Below are 12472 nucleotides of genomic sequence, written 5' to 3'. Positions count from 1 at the left end.
ATCTTTGGTGCCTGAAAGCCTTGATATCAGGCTGCTAACCCGATATCATGCCAAATTTTTCATCAGCGTGGAAGGGCAGTGTGCCCAATTTGGGAACATAAAATCCAGCTCAATGTTTCAGGTTGGTTCTGACAACAGGTTGTCAGCCTGAAACATTGGCCAGAACTTTACATTCGGCGTGCGGGTGTGTGCCTGGCACGCCCGAATGTAATATGACACGTGATGATGTCAGGCATGTGTCCTGACATTATCATGCACTCGCGCGATATTTCGTTTGGTGGGCGCGTGCCGAAGTCGGCTGCGCGCCGGCCGATAATTAAAAGGCCTATTAAGGCCATTAACAAGCTCATTAAAATTAGCTCAGTGCACGGAGCTGCCTCAGGGAGATTAAGTGCAGTTTTAAAGATGGAAAAAATAAAATTATTCAGACATGTCCCCTTCATGTGGCAATGTCACATGAGCTGGGACATGTTTATGAATTTTCATTAAAAAATTTATTTAATTAATAAACCCTTCATGAAACCTCATCCCGCCTGTGGATGAGGTTTCATGAAAAATGCAAAGGCTGCCTGAGCTCTTTGCCTGCCCGCCACCCTTAAGATTGGACGGGCAGCTCTGATAATTACTTTAATTAGTTTATCAATGGCCTTAACAGGCTTTTGACAGTTCGGCAGGCATGCAGCCGACTCCGGTGCGCACCCGTCGAATTAAAGATTGGAATGACACATGGTGACGTTGGGACACATCCCCGCATGCTGAACAGAAAATGCTGGCCCATGAGGGGACATGCTTTTAAAAATTTTTACTGTCTTCACTGATTTTTTAAAAAAGTGCTTCAATCTCCCTGAGACAGCTCCATGCCTCAGACAAATTGAAGTGCTCCTTTGCACGCATGCACGAATAGCACGCTAGGCCGGCTCTCCCTCCTCCCCCTGCCCACATAGGTAGCACTGAGCTCTGTCGCTCGTGATTCATGCAGGGCCAGCCTTAATTGGCCCACCCACATGAAATCGCGGAGCAGAGCCGATTGCAGGCAGTGGTCGGCCTCTCAACTGTCCACCCCCCTCCCACTGAGCTTGCCCAATGAGGGAAAGATTCTGGCTATTAACTCTGTTTCTCTCTCCATGAATGCTGCCAGAACTGCTGTGTATTTCCAGCATTTTCTATTTTTATTTTACTTTACATTCACCATTGACACTAAGGGGTAAAGTTTCACTGCTTAGGTGTTAATCTGGCAGTGGAATGAAACATTTTTGGATTCTGCCATGAGCAGGCAGGTGACCTATTCCAATCTATTACCACTCAGGTAGTGAAAGTGAAAAGTTATGCTTTGGTTTTAATGGCTTGCTGCAATTATCCGTATCAGAATTGCTTTTCCCTTCAAACACTGTCAAACTCAAGAGGTCATTGCCTGTGTCTGCCTGGGTCTCCAATATTCTTTCAATTGCAAGGAAAAGACTCCAAACTGTTCTGAATATGTAAACAATTTCATAGTATTACTTATATTTTGTATTGATTTACAAGGTCCTAAAGAATATGAACCTCATCACTCATGTGAATTTGTACTTGTACAATTTTGCTGAATGCAAATTTTGATATTTTCAAAGGGCATTGTTTAAAAGTTGAAATATTTGGATTAAAATTGTGATAGAAGTCAAGATTTTAAGTTTGTTTTCTTTATGTTTGTTAAATGCAGGAGAAATTTGAGGCGCTTTTCTTGGCCTATGATGACCATGCCACATTCCAGCTGTTTAAAAGTTTCAGACGTGTACGAATTAACTTCAGCAATCCCAAAGTAGCAGCCCGTGCCAGGATAGAGCTCCATGAAACAAAGTTCAATGGGAAAAAGCTAAAACTCTACTTTGCACAGGTAATGAATTCAGGATTTTGAGTGATTGTAAACCATTAATCATTAATAGATTAGGAAAAGAGACTGAAGACAGGGGTTTATTCAAGAGATGTGTTTAATTGGTGCAATTAAGGTAGAAATTGAACAGTTGCATAGTTTAAAACCCATAATATGAGCACAACGAGGTTAAATTTTGGGGATCAGTATCTTAAGTCTTTAGGATACTTGAAAGACATCTGACCCAAAATTGATATTTCAGATATTCCTGGTAGCCACCTAAAGAAAATAGCCCCTTACATTTGCAAATAAAGGACCTGACAAATGTTTTAGGACTGCTGGCACAATTGGTGTCCTAAGAAACAGTGCAGACCCACGCCTGCTTTACCTGCCGTAAATGTGGCCTCAGAACCACCTGCCACTGATAAAGCGGACCTGAATATTTTAAACAATACTACTACTAGCTTCTCCCAGCTACATTCAGCCCCTTTCTGCTGTCCTCTTCCCACGCCCCATACAATACTTATCTGGGGCCGATGCTGGCAAAGCTGGTGACTCAAACTTTATTCATGTGGAAGGGCGAGCTGACTGTGGAGACGTGACATGTGCCAACAGCTGGGTCAGATTATTCAGATGAGGCCCAACACCCAAAATCAGGCCAGACTTGTGCTACCCAGCTAGAGCACATGTTGCCCAAATCCAGGCTTTGAGGGATTTCTAGTCCATTGAGTCCTAATCAGCCAACATCTGCAGTGAACTATTCAAATCCAAATTTGAATTTCAGTAGAAAGTTTATATCAATTAGTAGAGCAAACAGTTCTCACTAACTTCAGCTTCAATGCGGGATTTAAATTGCTCAGCCTTAGTTTGATTTTCACAGAATGATGCAATTACGATTGAATGGAACTAAAGGATTTGTGGTGTGACAGAGGTACATTTACCATCTGGGTGGAGCACAATAAGGGAAACCTAGAACATGGTTTATTCACCTCTTACAGATCCTTAGGTTTTTCTTCTATTGATTTCAATGCAAGGAAAACCAGATGAGCGCTGTTACTGTTGTGTGAACGTGCTGCCAGATCTTCCTTTCCATGTTTAATACCTGGGCAGTAAAGACAAAAGTCTACCAACAGGGTTTAAAAATGCTGCCTTTTTATTCAGGCCAGGTTTGGATAACTATTAAATAGGTTCTGTCTTGGTGAAAAGTATTTGACACACCTTTTTAACCCATTACTGTAAACCATATTGAAACACAACTTATCCCTCTCCCTCCAAACAAAATAAAATTACTGAATAATTTTTCATGAAATTACAATTAATACTGAAGATAGTTTTGTGAGCTGTAATTGAGTCTACACGAACACATGTCAATTAGAGCTCTTACGACCAACAGAGTCCAAGGGCAGAATTTTCTGTCTTCCGGGTAGGTGGGCCCAACCCAATCTCCGTCGGGCGGGGAGCCGATCCCCGCCGGAGAAGCGAGCCCTGCTGCCATTTTAAGTGGGCGGGCAAATTAAGGCCCGCCCAGTGTGACGCCCAGCGGGAAGCGCTATGTGCTTCCTGTGCAGGTGCGGGCGGGGGGGGTGGGGGGGGGACTTCCCCAAAAGCTAAGTGCTGCCTCAGGGAGATCGCTGACACTTTTAAAAAGGTTAAAAATAGAGAAAAAAAAATCCTTAACATGTCCCCCTCATGCAACAATGTCACACAAGATGGGACATATTAATAAATTTCACTAAAACTTTATTAAACTTTTTTTAAACCCTACATGAAACCTCATCCCGTCGGTGGATGAGGTTTCATGTTTTTTCTATTCTCCGCCGGGGCTGCTGGCCTGCCTACCAACCTTAAGGTTGGACAGGCAGGTCCTTTGTTTTAATGATCCTGTCAATGGCCTCAATTGGCCATTGATAGGTGGGTGGGCGCACAGCTGATTTTGCTGTGCCCCCACCTTCCTGAAAATGTAAATGGGGCAGGGGATTCCCCCACACCCCGACGTCATCCCGCATCATTTTGCGCGTCAGTGGGCGGGCCCCGGCCCCTGCTTGCCGACAGCAAAATTCAGCCCCAAATATTTTTCCCATTTGTCTGCACTGGATTTGAAACTAAAGTTGAAAGAAATATCTGTTAATGTACTGTAAAACCCAGTCCTTAACAGTTTTATTTTCAACTATATAAAGAATCAAGTGTGCCAGTTCCTAAGTGACACATCCGGTCTTTAACTTTACGATACGAGTATTCTTCTAATAAGAAGTAACCAAAACAATAATATCAATAGTAGGGACCATACGGTTGGTGTAAGTTTAGCACATTGTTCTTCCAATTAATAACATGACATTGCTGGATGATACCTTGTTCAAATGTTGCCATAAACTGTGAACATCAAGCAGGTGCCACAGGTAATGTTCAGTGAGAGGATTTTTCATAACAACTTGTCACCTTTTGTGTCTTGATGTTAGCTGTGTTTGCTGATGAGAATCTTGTTATTTTAAAAATTTTCAGACATCACAAGTTCTTAATTTGTCCAGTATAGTTCTATGGTGAAATACGGAATAATTTTTACAAAATCGCACTTCTGTCATAAACACAATTTCTGAAAAGTACTCCTCTGGTGTTTTAATAGTGGAAAGTGATTAACTTCACAATACTCTGCACACTTTAAGTTACTACCATTAGCAGGATGAGTGGCAGTGAGGGTGTGGTGAGGTGAGGAGGTTGCAGTTGGTGGGGATTGCAAAGAGGAAGAGGCCACCTTGCTACAAGGAAAGAAGAGGTTTCAGGGAGTGAGTCAACCACATTCTCTTACACTGCCTCTTAGGATGCCTAGTGCCCTTACAGAGGCAGAGTGTCAGAAACCTTGAAGTAAATTGCACATCAATATTCCACTGGTTCATTGGAAAATGTATGTGGCATGAGAGAATGTAAAAAGAGAAGATATTTTGTTGTTAAATGGAAGAAGGAAATAAAAAAACATGTACATATCTGTATACAAACACCCACAAACAGATTTAAGTCTTTGAGTACTAAATATTTTTCTACATGTATACATTATTTCCTCGATTTTCTTTTGGGATGGTCTTGCTGTTGGAAGTGGTGTGGAGAGGGACTTCTGCCTGTCAGTCTGACTCCCCTATGACTCTGACCCATTTTCCTGCTGGAGGGCGATTACATGTTCAAGTTGGATTCTCTGTGACTTCACTCTCAACAATTCTTCTCTGCTATCAATACAAGAAGGCGTTTTGGAGTGTTTCCATGATCTAGTGCTCCCAACATTGAACAATGTTCACAGGGAGCATCAGTTTGCAAAATCACACCCCCTGGTATAAAGGAACTGATCAAACCAGAGACTTCAAGCTGTTGAATTCCCTGGAAGAGGCTACCATGGATATTCTTGTCGATAAGAACAAAGAGAATATAGGGAGAGTTGGAAACAAAGGTTAGTGCAAATGTCTTCCTTTATGACTGCCCCTTCTTACACAACCACAAAACCATCACACATAGCAGTTTGTAACTCAGATTCTTTTTGAAGGTGTCTTGGAGCCAGAATTCTAACACATGTTCCTTTTTTATAATTGTAGGCTGGAAGAACAGCCAGTCACCACTGCCAGTAGGTCAGAACAAGTCCAAGCACCCAATACCACACCAGTAGCCAACATGTACGAGCCCCAGCACAACTATATGTACCCCAAAGGATGCAGTTAGTGGACTTGAGGAGGTAGCATTGGGCGAGTCATAATGTACATCTCAGTGTGGAGGAGCAGGTGCTCATGGCAGAAAAATAGGAGAATCCTGCTGCTCAGATGCCCATATAAGTGTTATGAGTGGCTTCCCGTATTTTGGAAATTTAGTGGTTTCTTTGTACAAATGTATCATACTTGCACAGAATTAAATGGAAGAAAGAGTTGCAAAATCTCACCATGCTTAACAATGCATTAGTCACTTGTTTGGTACAACTGTAGACAGCAAATTGACTGATATAGCAGATAATCCCTACATTAGCCAGGAAAGGAATGGAAGCACAATGGTTGAGGAAGGATGAACCTTGGCTACCACTCGCTGTGGCATCTGGTTTTAATTTGTACTGATCCTAGAAAAGGAGTGATGAAAGATGAAAAACAAAATAGGGAAAAACAGAAAAACAGGCTGAGAAAGATTACTATTTGTTTTTCCCTGTTGCACAGAGCTTATCTCTGACACAACATTTAAATGTGTGCATATAACCTTGATTAGGTCTTCCACCTGTAGATTGGGAAATTTGCTGGAGATCTTTGTCTGAGTGTAGTGTGAATGCACACTGTTCAAAAGAAGACCACATGGATGTAAAACCCAATCGCAGAATCAGTGCTGGAGGGGTTTTCTCAGCGATGACCGGGAGAGATTGCTGTATGGCCAATTTCCTAGATTTATTAATTTCACCAGTGGAATGTTACTGCCAATGGGATATTATAACCTCCAGGGTAGATTTTATGAATTTGTGCTCCCGTTGTGGAACATTACTTGCCAGGAGCTTATATTGGAAAATTGAGCATAAAGATTGCTGAACCCTGTAATGGTCATAAAAGGCTTTAGGCATTTGACCATTGTGCTCAGATTCCCAATAGAGCATGAAGCTCCGTGCTGAAAGCATGTTGCCACTTTGTTCTAGCAGTGCTACTACAGTTTTCATTAGATCAGGCATTTACATAGAATTTATTGAAACCTGGGAGTAGCACAATAGCATGCATCTGATAGTGTTCCTAAGGGAAGATAATCTATTTGCATCCATGTTATGGTCTTTTTACTCCACAAGTGAACAACCTCAATGATGCTCAAGCTATGACCAATTCCCAATTGCTTAGCACATGTCATTGTTATTCTATTAATAATACTCTCATAATACTCGTATAGAGGGTGGAATCTTCCGTTCTGGAGTAGAACTCTGGCAGTGGGAGTGAAGTGAATATTACTGCCACTCGCTCATGACATGGCTTTTCTCACATGATTACGCAGTGATCATGGAATAGATAGCATGTACGAGGAGCCTGATGAATCTTGCGGCGGGGGCGGGCAGGATGAATGCACACTGTTCAAAAGAAGACCACATGATGTAAAACCCAATCGCAGAATCAGTGCTGGAGGGGATTTCTCAATGATGATCGGGAGAGATTGCTGTATGGCCAATTTCCTGCCATTACCTCACTGGGGTGAAGGTCTGAGCACCACATTTAAAGGGCAGCCAGACAGGCATTCATTTCCTGCGAACCAGGAGCATCAGTCTGGCTGTTGTTCCAGAAGTGGAAATCGAATGCAAATACCAGCATGTGACAGAGTAGAAGAGTGGTCCCACAGTTCAGTGATGCTTCACTGCAGGTTCTCCTCCAGGCAGTCCAGGAAAGATGGGGGGCTCTGTTTCTCAGGGATGGTAACAGGAGGCCATCCCATCTGACCAAGACGGCCTGGATGGAAGTGGCAGCATCAGTTAGCACGAGTTGGTCCACAGAAGAACCTGGATGCAGTGCCACAAAAAAATGAATGATCTGCTGGGTGCTGCAAGGGTAAATGGCATTTAGTATTCACTGCAAGCTGGCACGCACAAGTACAGCAAGCAATGTAGATGTGTGAGTGCAGAGAGATGGCAGATGTATGTGTGTGTGTGCGTGTGTGTGTGTGTGTGACTTATATGTGTCTCTCTCTCAACAGGAAATCACATGTCATCAGTATGCATGGTTATTTACAGTTTTGGACCCTTTGGGATAACACCCAATCCTTCTGTTTGACTGGAGGAGAAAAGAGCTCACAACCCGATGTGAGCAAGAGAAGACTAGAGGAGGGGTCCCTGACCTCAGGCTCCTCACTGAAGCTGAGGAGGAGACTTCCGAACGTTCAGGGGAGGACCATGGACAAGAGTGCACCAGTGGAGAGGCTGGCTTCTGCGCACAGTCCAGTGAGGATGCCTCCAGTCTTCTGCTGACCAATGCACATAGAGGATTAACGCATGAAGCTTAGGTGGGCAAAGGGATTGTGCGTTACCATGAGTTAATTCTTTGTGTTATCCACTGCAGGTTCAGGAATCAAGACCAAGAAAAAGAGGCAGAGAGACCCTACCCCCAACTCCACTACCACCTCTAAGAATAATGATGCTGAGCCCTGAGAGGGTGCATCATCATGCCATTCCCTTGCACCCTCCCACCAGCACAGAGATATTCAGCTCGGGAGGTGCACATTCTACACTAGGCTCGGGGTCACAATCTGGTAAACACATTACAGATGCATGGCCGCATCTGAAATTTGGAGGACTGGTGGTGACTAGGCCCCTGCTGAGCCCCATACAGATGATGAGCCTTTGGGTTTGGCCATAACAGCACTGTTGGAGATGCAGAGACAGGCAGGGGAACATCAGGCAGAGTAACCAGAGGCCATGTGCAGACTTGAGCAAAGGAGTCCATCCACGTCTGTCTGGTGTCATTGTTCCACTGCTTGACTGCCTACATGGAAAGGGTGGCAATTGCCTTTAATACCCAGGTCCGGGAGGACACCCAGTGGCTGCCGGATATGCGCTATGCGGACCTGCACTCCATCACGCTAGCCATGGGTGCATTCCAGCAGTGGCTAGCGAGAAGGGGATGGGGCACCTAGACCTCTCTCCAGGTGCCCCTTCTCCTCAAGGAAGAGGCCATCACGCACCAACAGGAGAGGAGGAGTGCCAGCAAGGCACCCCAGGGGTGTTATCCCAGGATATTCCAGGGTGCCCTGCCTCTCCACCTCCCCTCTGCCAGTGACTCTAACACCTCCAGCAGATCAGGCCGAGGAGGGTGATCTGCATCTGTGCAGGAGACTGTCAGGAGGCCAGAGCCCTCTACGCCTTGCACCACCAGGAGACGGCCACCAAGTCATCTCAGGCAACAGGGCATAGCAGTCAGCAGACTGCCTCCACATCAGCTGTGGAAGCCAGCGCTGCACCTACGTGTAGTAATAGAAAAAGAAATATTAAGAAATTATAAGGGCACAAAGGTGGCACAGAGTTTACTGTATATATAAAACATTTTTGAAACTATATGTTTAATTTCACTTTATTTACGAATGTTGTATTTTCATTATGCTGCTACTTGCTGTAATGGTCCCGTGTATTTAAGGGTGTTTCACTTTGTTCCCGATCAGTCTGGGATGATGTGGGCCTATGGACACATCATTGTGTCACATCATCAGTAATGGCACCTCTGAGTATCCTGACATGTGTAGGATTGAATTTTAGGCATCATTTGTAAAGTTGCTGCCTTGGAACGCATCTGACAACTCCTGTGTCCAACAAGCCAGCCCATCAATCAATGAGGTGAAGCAAAGACTTGTGGCATTTGTGAGTGGGTGAGGATGTACGCATCGTGAGATCTCCCTGGGTAGTGCGCACAAACCTGAAGGATTTGGTATTTCTTCTCTGTGATTGCATGCCAGCAGCACATTCCTAGAGTGAAAATCTTTTCTGTTAATGAGTGCAGCTGGGTAATGCCAGGGAGCTCTCAACACCACATGTGTACAGTCAATGGCCCTTTGCACCTCTAGGAGTCCTGCATTTGCAGCAAATCCCACTGCTCTGGCTGCCTGGCTCTCGGGGTCTATATGGAATTTCAGAAAATCATGTGCTTTTCTGAAGAGGGCATCAGTCACCACCTGGATACACTTGTGCATGGCAGACTGGGATATCCTGCATATGTCCCAGTAGAGCCCTGGAAGGAGTCATTAGCGAAGAGGTTTAATGCCGCTGTTACTTTTAATGCTACCAGCATTGGATTGCCTCCCAGTCCTCATGGACGCAAGTCTTCATGAAGCAGCTGGCTTAAGTGATTAACCACATCCCGTGACATCCTAAGACACCTCTGGCATTACCTCTTACACATTTGTACTGCCTGTAATATATACGATTTTGAGCCAATACTCACCATTGCACTGGCCCCTGGTTACATACGAACATGCGAATTAGGAGCAGGAGTAGGCCACTCGGCCCCTTGAGCCTGTTCCACCATTCAATAAGATCAAGGCTGATCTGAATGTAAGCTCAACACCACATTCCTGCCTACCCCCAATAACCTTTCACCCTCTTGTTAAGCAAGAATCTATCTAGCTTTATCGTAAAAATATTCAAAGACTCTGCTTACACTACCTTTTAAGGAAGAGAGTTCCAAAGACTCACTACCCCCTGAGAGAAAAAAATTCTCCTCAACTCTGTCTTAAATGAGCAACCCCTTATTTTTAAACAATGCCCCCTAGGTCGAGATTCCCCCACAAAAGAACATCCGCCCTGATGAAAAAGGAAACATCCTCTCCACATCCACCCCGACAAGACCCCTCAGGATCTAAAAGGTTTCAGTTAAGTCGCCTCATATTCTTTTAAATTCCAATGGGTACAAGCCTAACCTGTCCAGCCTTTCCTCATAAGACGACCCACCCATTCCTGGTATTAGTCTAGTAAACCTTCTTTGAACTGCTTCTAATGCAGCAGTTGTCAGCATCCTGCGCTACTTGAACCTGTGCCTCTTGATGCTCTGGCTGTTACTGCACCTGGCCATGAGACCCCCTTCGCCACTTCCTCCTCAGCTGGATGATAGCAAGTAGAAGTGCAGGGTAGCCTGGAGCCAGCATCATGCATGTCTGAGGTGATCTATGAACAAATTGCAGTGATGCATCTAGTCAGCGTACCCCTGGCCTCCCCCGACCCCACCATGATGAAACTCACCCTGGAGGACCACAGATGAGTTCTCTCGTTCAAACATCCATGTGCTTTGAGACTGCAGCATTGACCAGGGTGATGAAAGCCATGTCCCCGCATCATTTCTCAAATACTGTTGGGCTTCCCTCCATCATCCTCGAGACACATTTGAGAGACTCTTGCCTGGCCATCATAGATGTACCACCCACCCCATTATTAGCCATGACCATCCACTGGGACCCTCAAGGTTCTAAACCGGCACATTGTTGTCATTCCTCCCAACTAACCCCCTCCACCCTCCCACTGTTCTCTACCACACACTCTGCCTTGGTCAACTTAAGTTGCCCTTCAGCGCGGACTTTACTGCAGCTCCTGACCTTGCTGGGATCTCGATGTTATGAGGCCCATTAAACCTGTTGCCACTTGGGCTTCACCATAGAGAGAACACCATTAGCAAGCTCCTCATGCAGTTCACTCATGATTATTAGGGTATCCCTTTAGTCAACAAATTGTGCTCACCATTAACTCCACTCACCTGAAAAGACCCTCCTCCCACCTTGAAGGATCGCACTTTCAGAGTGACTGTATTTTCATGGAGACATTTAAAAAACATTGCATGTCACATGCCAGACCTTCTCCAACACCTTCTACCTTCCCCGTCACCCAATAAATTTCCCCACTATCCTTGACTCTACCAATATAACTATTCCTCTCTCCTGCTACCCATGTACCTCCCCCATTACCCTTGAGCCTATACTAATCACCCTCCACAAACCTTCTCTCCCCTCTGAAACAACACATGTTCCTGTCACCATGCCTACTCTGACCCCTCCCATTATCCACGCCGACTATTTGGTCCATTTCCGTGACCCCCATAATGAGACCATCCGCTACCTGACCACGACCCTAGACTTGCCACCCTACCGTATCTGACTCCCGCTCTCACTGTGACTGTTCCTCCACTTCCCAGGACTCTCAGTTCAACCCCCAAGACCTATGGACTGCAGACTGCACAAACCCTGCCCTTTAGAAATATTTCTCTCCCACCATCCCAGCCCAGAAACACCATCCCCCACCCATTCATAGGACCCCCACCTGTAGCATGCAATTCCCTTCCCTCCCTCCCATGTCTCTGCACTCTCTCCTTCCCTCCCTGGCTCTTTCCCTGACCCAGATAGTGGCCTCCTTCTCTGTTTCTGACCCCGCCTCAGACATCCTGCCTGCCTCTCTGGCTCCATCCCTGCTCTGGACATTCTGCCTCTCACAACCTGCCTCCCCAGAGTTCCTCACTGCCTCAGCCAGCCTCCCTTCCCTGTGTCCCTTAGACTGCCGCCACCCGATCATTGCATGTTGAACAACGCTCCTGAAAAAGGGGATAAAAACAACGGCAGCGACTCACTGCAACTCCAGAAAGTTCACTACCTCGCCTGCTGAATGTCACTTATATGCAGTGATAAATCTGAAGGCATGTTTTGCTCGCTATGCAATAATTTAATTGGGAAGGGGAACTTAATTGTGGCGAGATAGCCTTTTAATAAGCATGCATAGTGTGCAAAAATGCTTCCCAACATATGCTGTCAGAAAGCTCAGCACACCTTCAAACTTCCCTGAACTTAATAGCTTTGTTTCACCCTGCCATTGGGAAGCTGGTTTTTGGTCTCCCGCTCAATTAAGTTCTCCCACCCGCCTTGCTTCCTGTTCATGGGAGCAGCACAAGATTCTTCCCAGAGTTTCCTACCATCAAAATTCAACTTGTTTAAATTTGGAAGACATTGAATAATGTCATTGTGCAATTCCACATCACCAGCTCTCTCTAATACCTTGATCAACTCGCCAACTTCATGTGTAAGCCTAGAATGTGAGTGCCTGCAAAGTACTGTACTGTGTATGGTATCAATGTCAAGCCCAATCCTGCCCTTACCCAGTATCCACAAGCACCCATTTTCCAA

The 12472-nt window shown here is 45.3% G+C and overlaps 1 protein-coding gene across 4 annotated transcripts in view; it reads left to right on the top strand.

The window, feature by feature from the left end:
* rcan2 (regulator of calcineurin 2) overlaps nucleotides 1–12472 on the top strand; it is a 443020-nt gene that overhangs the window by 347909 nt on the left and 82639 nt on the right. For all 4 annotated transcript variants that reach the window (XM_041188422.1, XM_041188423.1, XM_041188424.1 and 1 more), the window contains one exon: nucleotides 1697–1870. In XM_041188422.1, coding sequence (XP_041044356.1) covers nucleotides 1697–1870 — 174 coding nt within the window. The remainder of the gene's footprint in view (nucleotides 1–1696; nucleotides 1871–12472) is intronic.

This window comes from Carcharodon carcharias, chromosome 5 (genome assembly GCF_017639515.1).
Source record: "Carcharodon carcharias isolate sCarCar2 chromosome 5, sCarCar2.pri, whole genome shotgun sequence".
Lineage (NCBI taxonomy): Eukaryota > Metazoa > Chordata > Chondrichthyes > Lamniformes > Lamnidae > Carcharodon > Carcharodon carcharias.
The sequence above is the reverse complement of the archived record's forward strand: the minus strand, read 5'-3'. Positions and strand labels throughout refer to the sequence as shown.